This window comes from Egretta garzetta, unplaced genomic scaffold, assembly GCF_000687185.1.
Source record: "Egretta garzetta isolate BGI_Z169 unplaced genomic scaffold, ASM68718v1 scaffold501, whole genome shotgun sequence".
Taxonomy (NCBI): Eukaryota; Metazoa; Chordata; class Aves; order Pelecaniformes; family Ardeidae; genus Egretta; species Egretta garzetta.
The window spans coordinates 117,476-118,072 of record NW_009258547.1 but is presented as its reverse complement, the minus strand read 5'-3'; the positions used below and the strand labels follow the sequence as shown (position 1 = coordinate 118,072).

At 61.5% G+C, this 597-nt stretch overlaps 1 protein-coding gene across 1 annotated transcript in view; it reads left to right on the top strand.

Annotated features, from left to right (window-relative positions):
- LOC104134132 (probable carboxypeptidase X1) overlaps positions 1 to 216 on the top strand; it is a 4,805-nt gene extending 4,589 nt beyond the window's left edge. The window contains exon 7 of the mRNA XM_009647650.1: positions 100 to 216. Coding sequence (XP_009645945.1) covers positions 100 to 216 — 117 coding nt within the window. The remainder of the gene's footprint in view (positions 1 to 99) is intronic.
- Positions 217 to 597: the final 381 nt, after the last annotated feature.

Here is a 597-nt window from a genome sequence, read left to right as displayed (position 1 = left end):
CCGCGTGGGTGTGCACATGTGTGTGTGCGTGTGTGCGTGTGTGTGTGTGTCACCTGCACGCCCACCTCGCTGACACCCGCTCCCGCCCGCGGTCCCCAGGTGCACCGCGGGATTAAGGGGGTGGTTCGGGACAGTGACACGGAGCAGGGCATCGCCAACGCCATCATCTCCGTGGATGGCATCAACCACGACGTCCGCACAGGTACGGTGGGATAGTGATGGGAATGGGATTGGGATTGGGATTGGGATTGGGATGGAGTTGGGGGCGGGGATAGGATTAGGCTCGGAATGGGGATGGGGACAGGAAAAGGATTGGGGATGGAGATGGGGAGGGTAGGGGGTGGGAATGGATTGAGGTTGGGAATGGGGATGGGATGGGGACAGGAAAAGGATTGGGGATGGGAATCGATGGGGATAGGAATGGGGATGGGGACAGAAATGGAATGGGGATGGGGACAGAAAAGGGATGGGGATGGGGACAGAAATGGGATGGGCATGGGATGGGGACAGGGGTGGGATGAGGTTGGGAATGGGAACAGGAACGGGACTAAGGATGCGCACGGCAATGGGCTGGGGCCGGGCTGGGGCCGGGGCCGG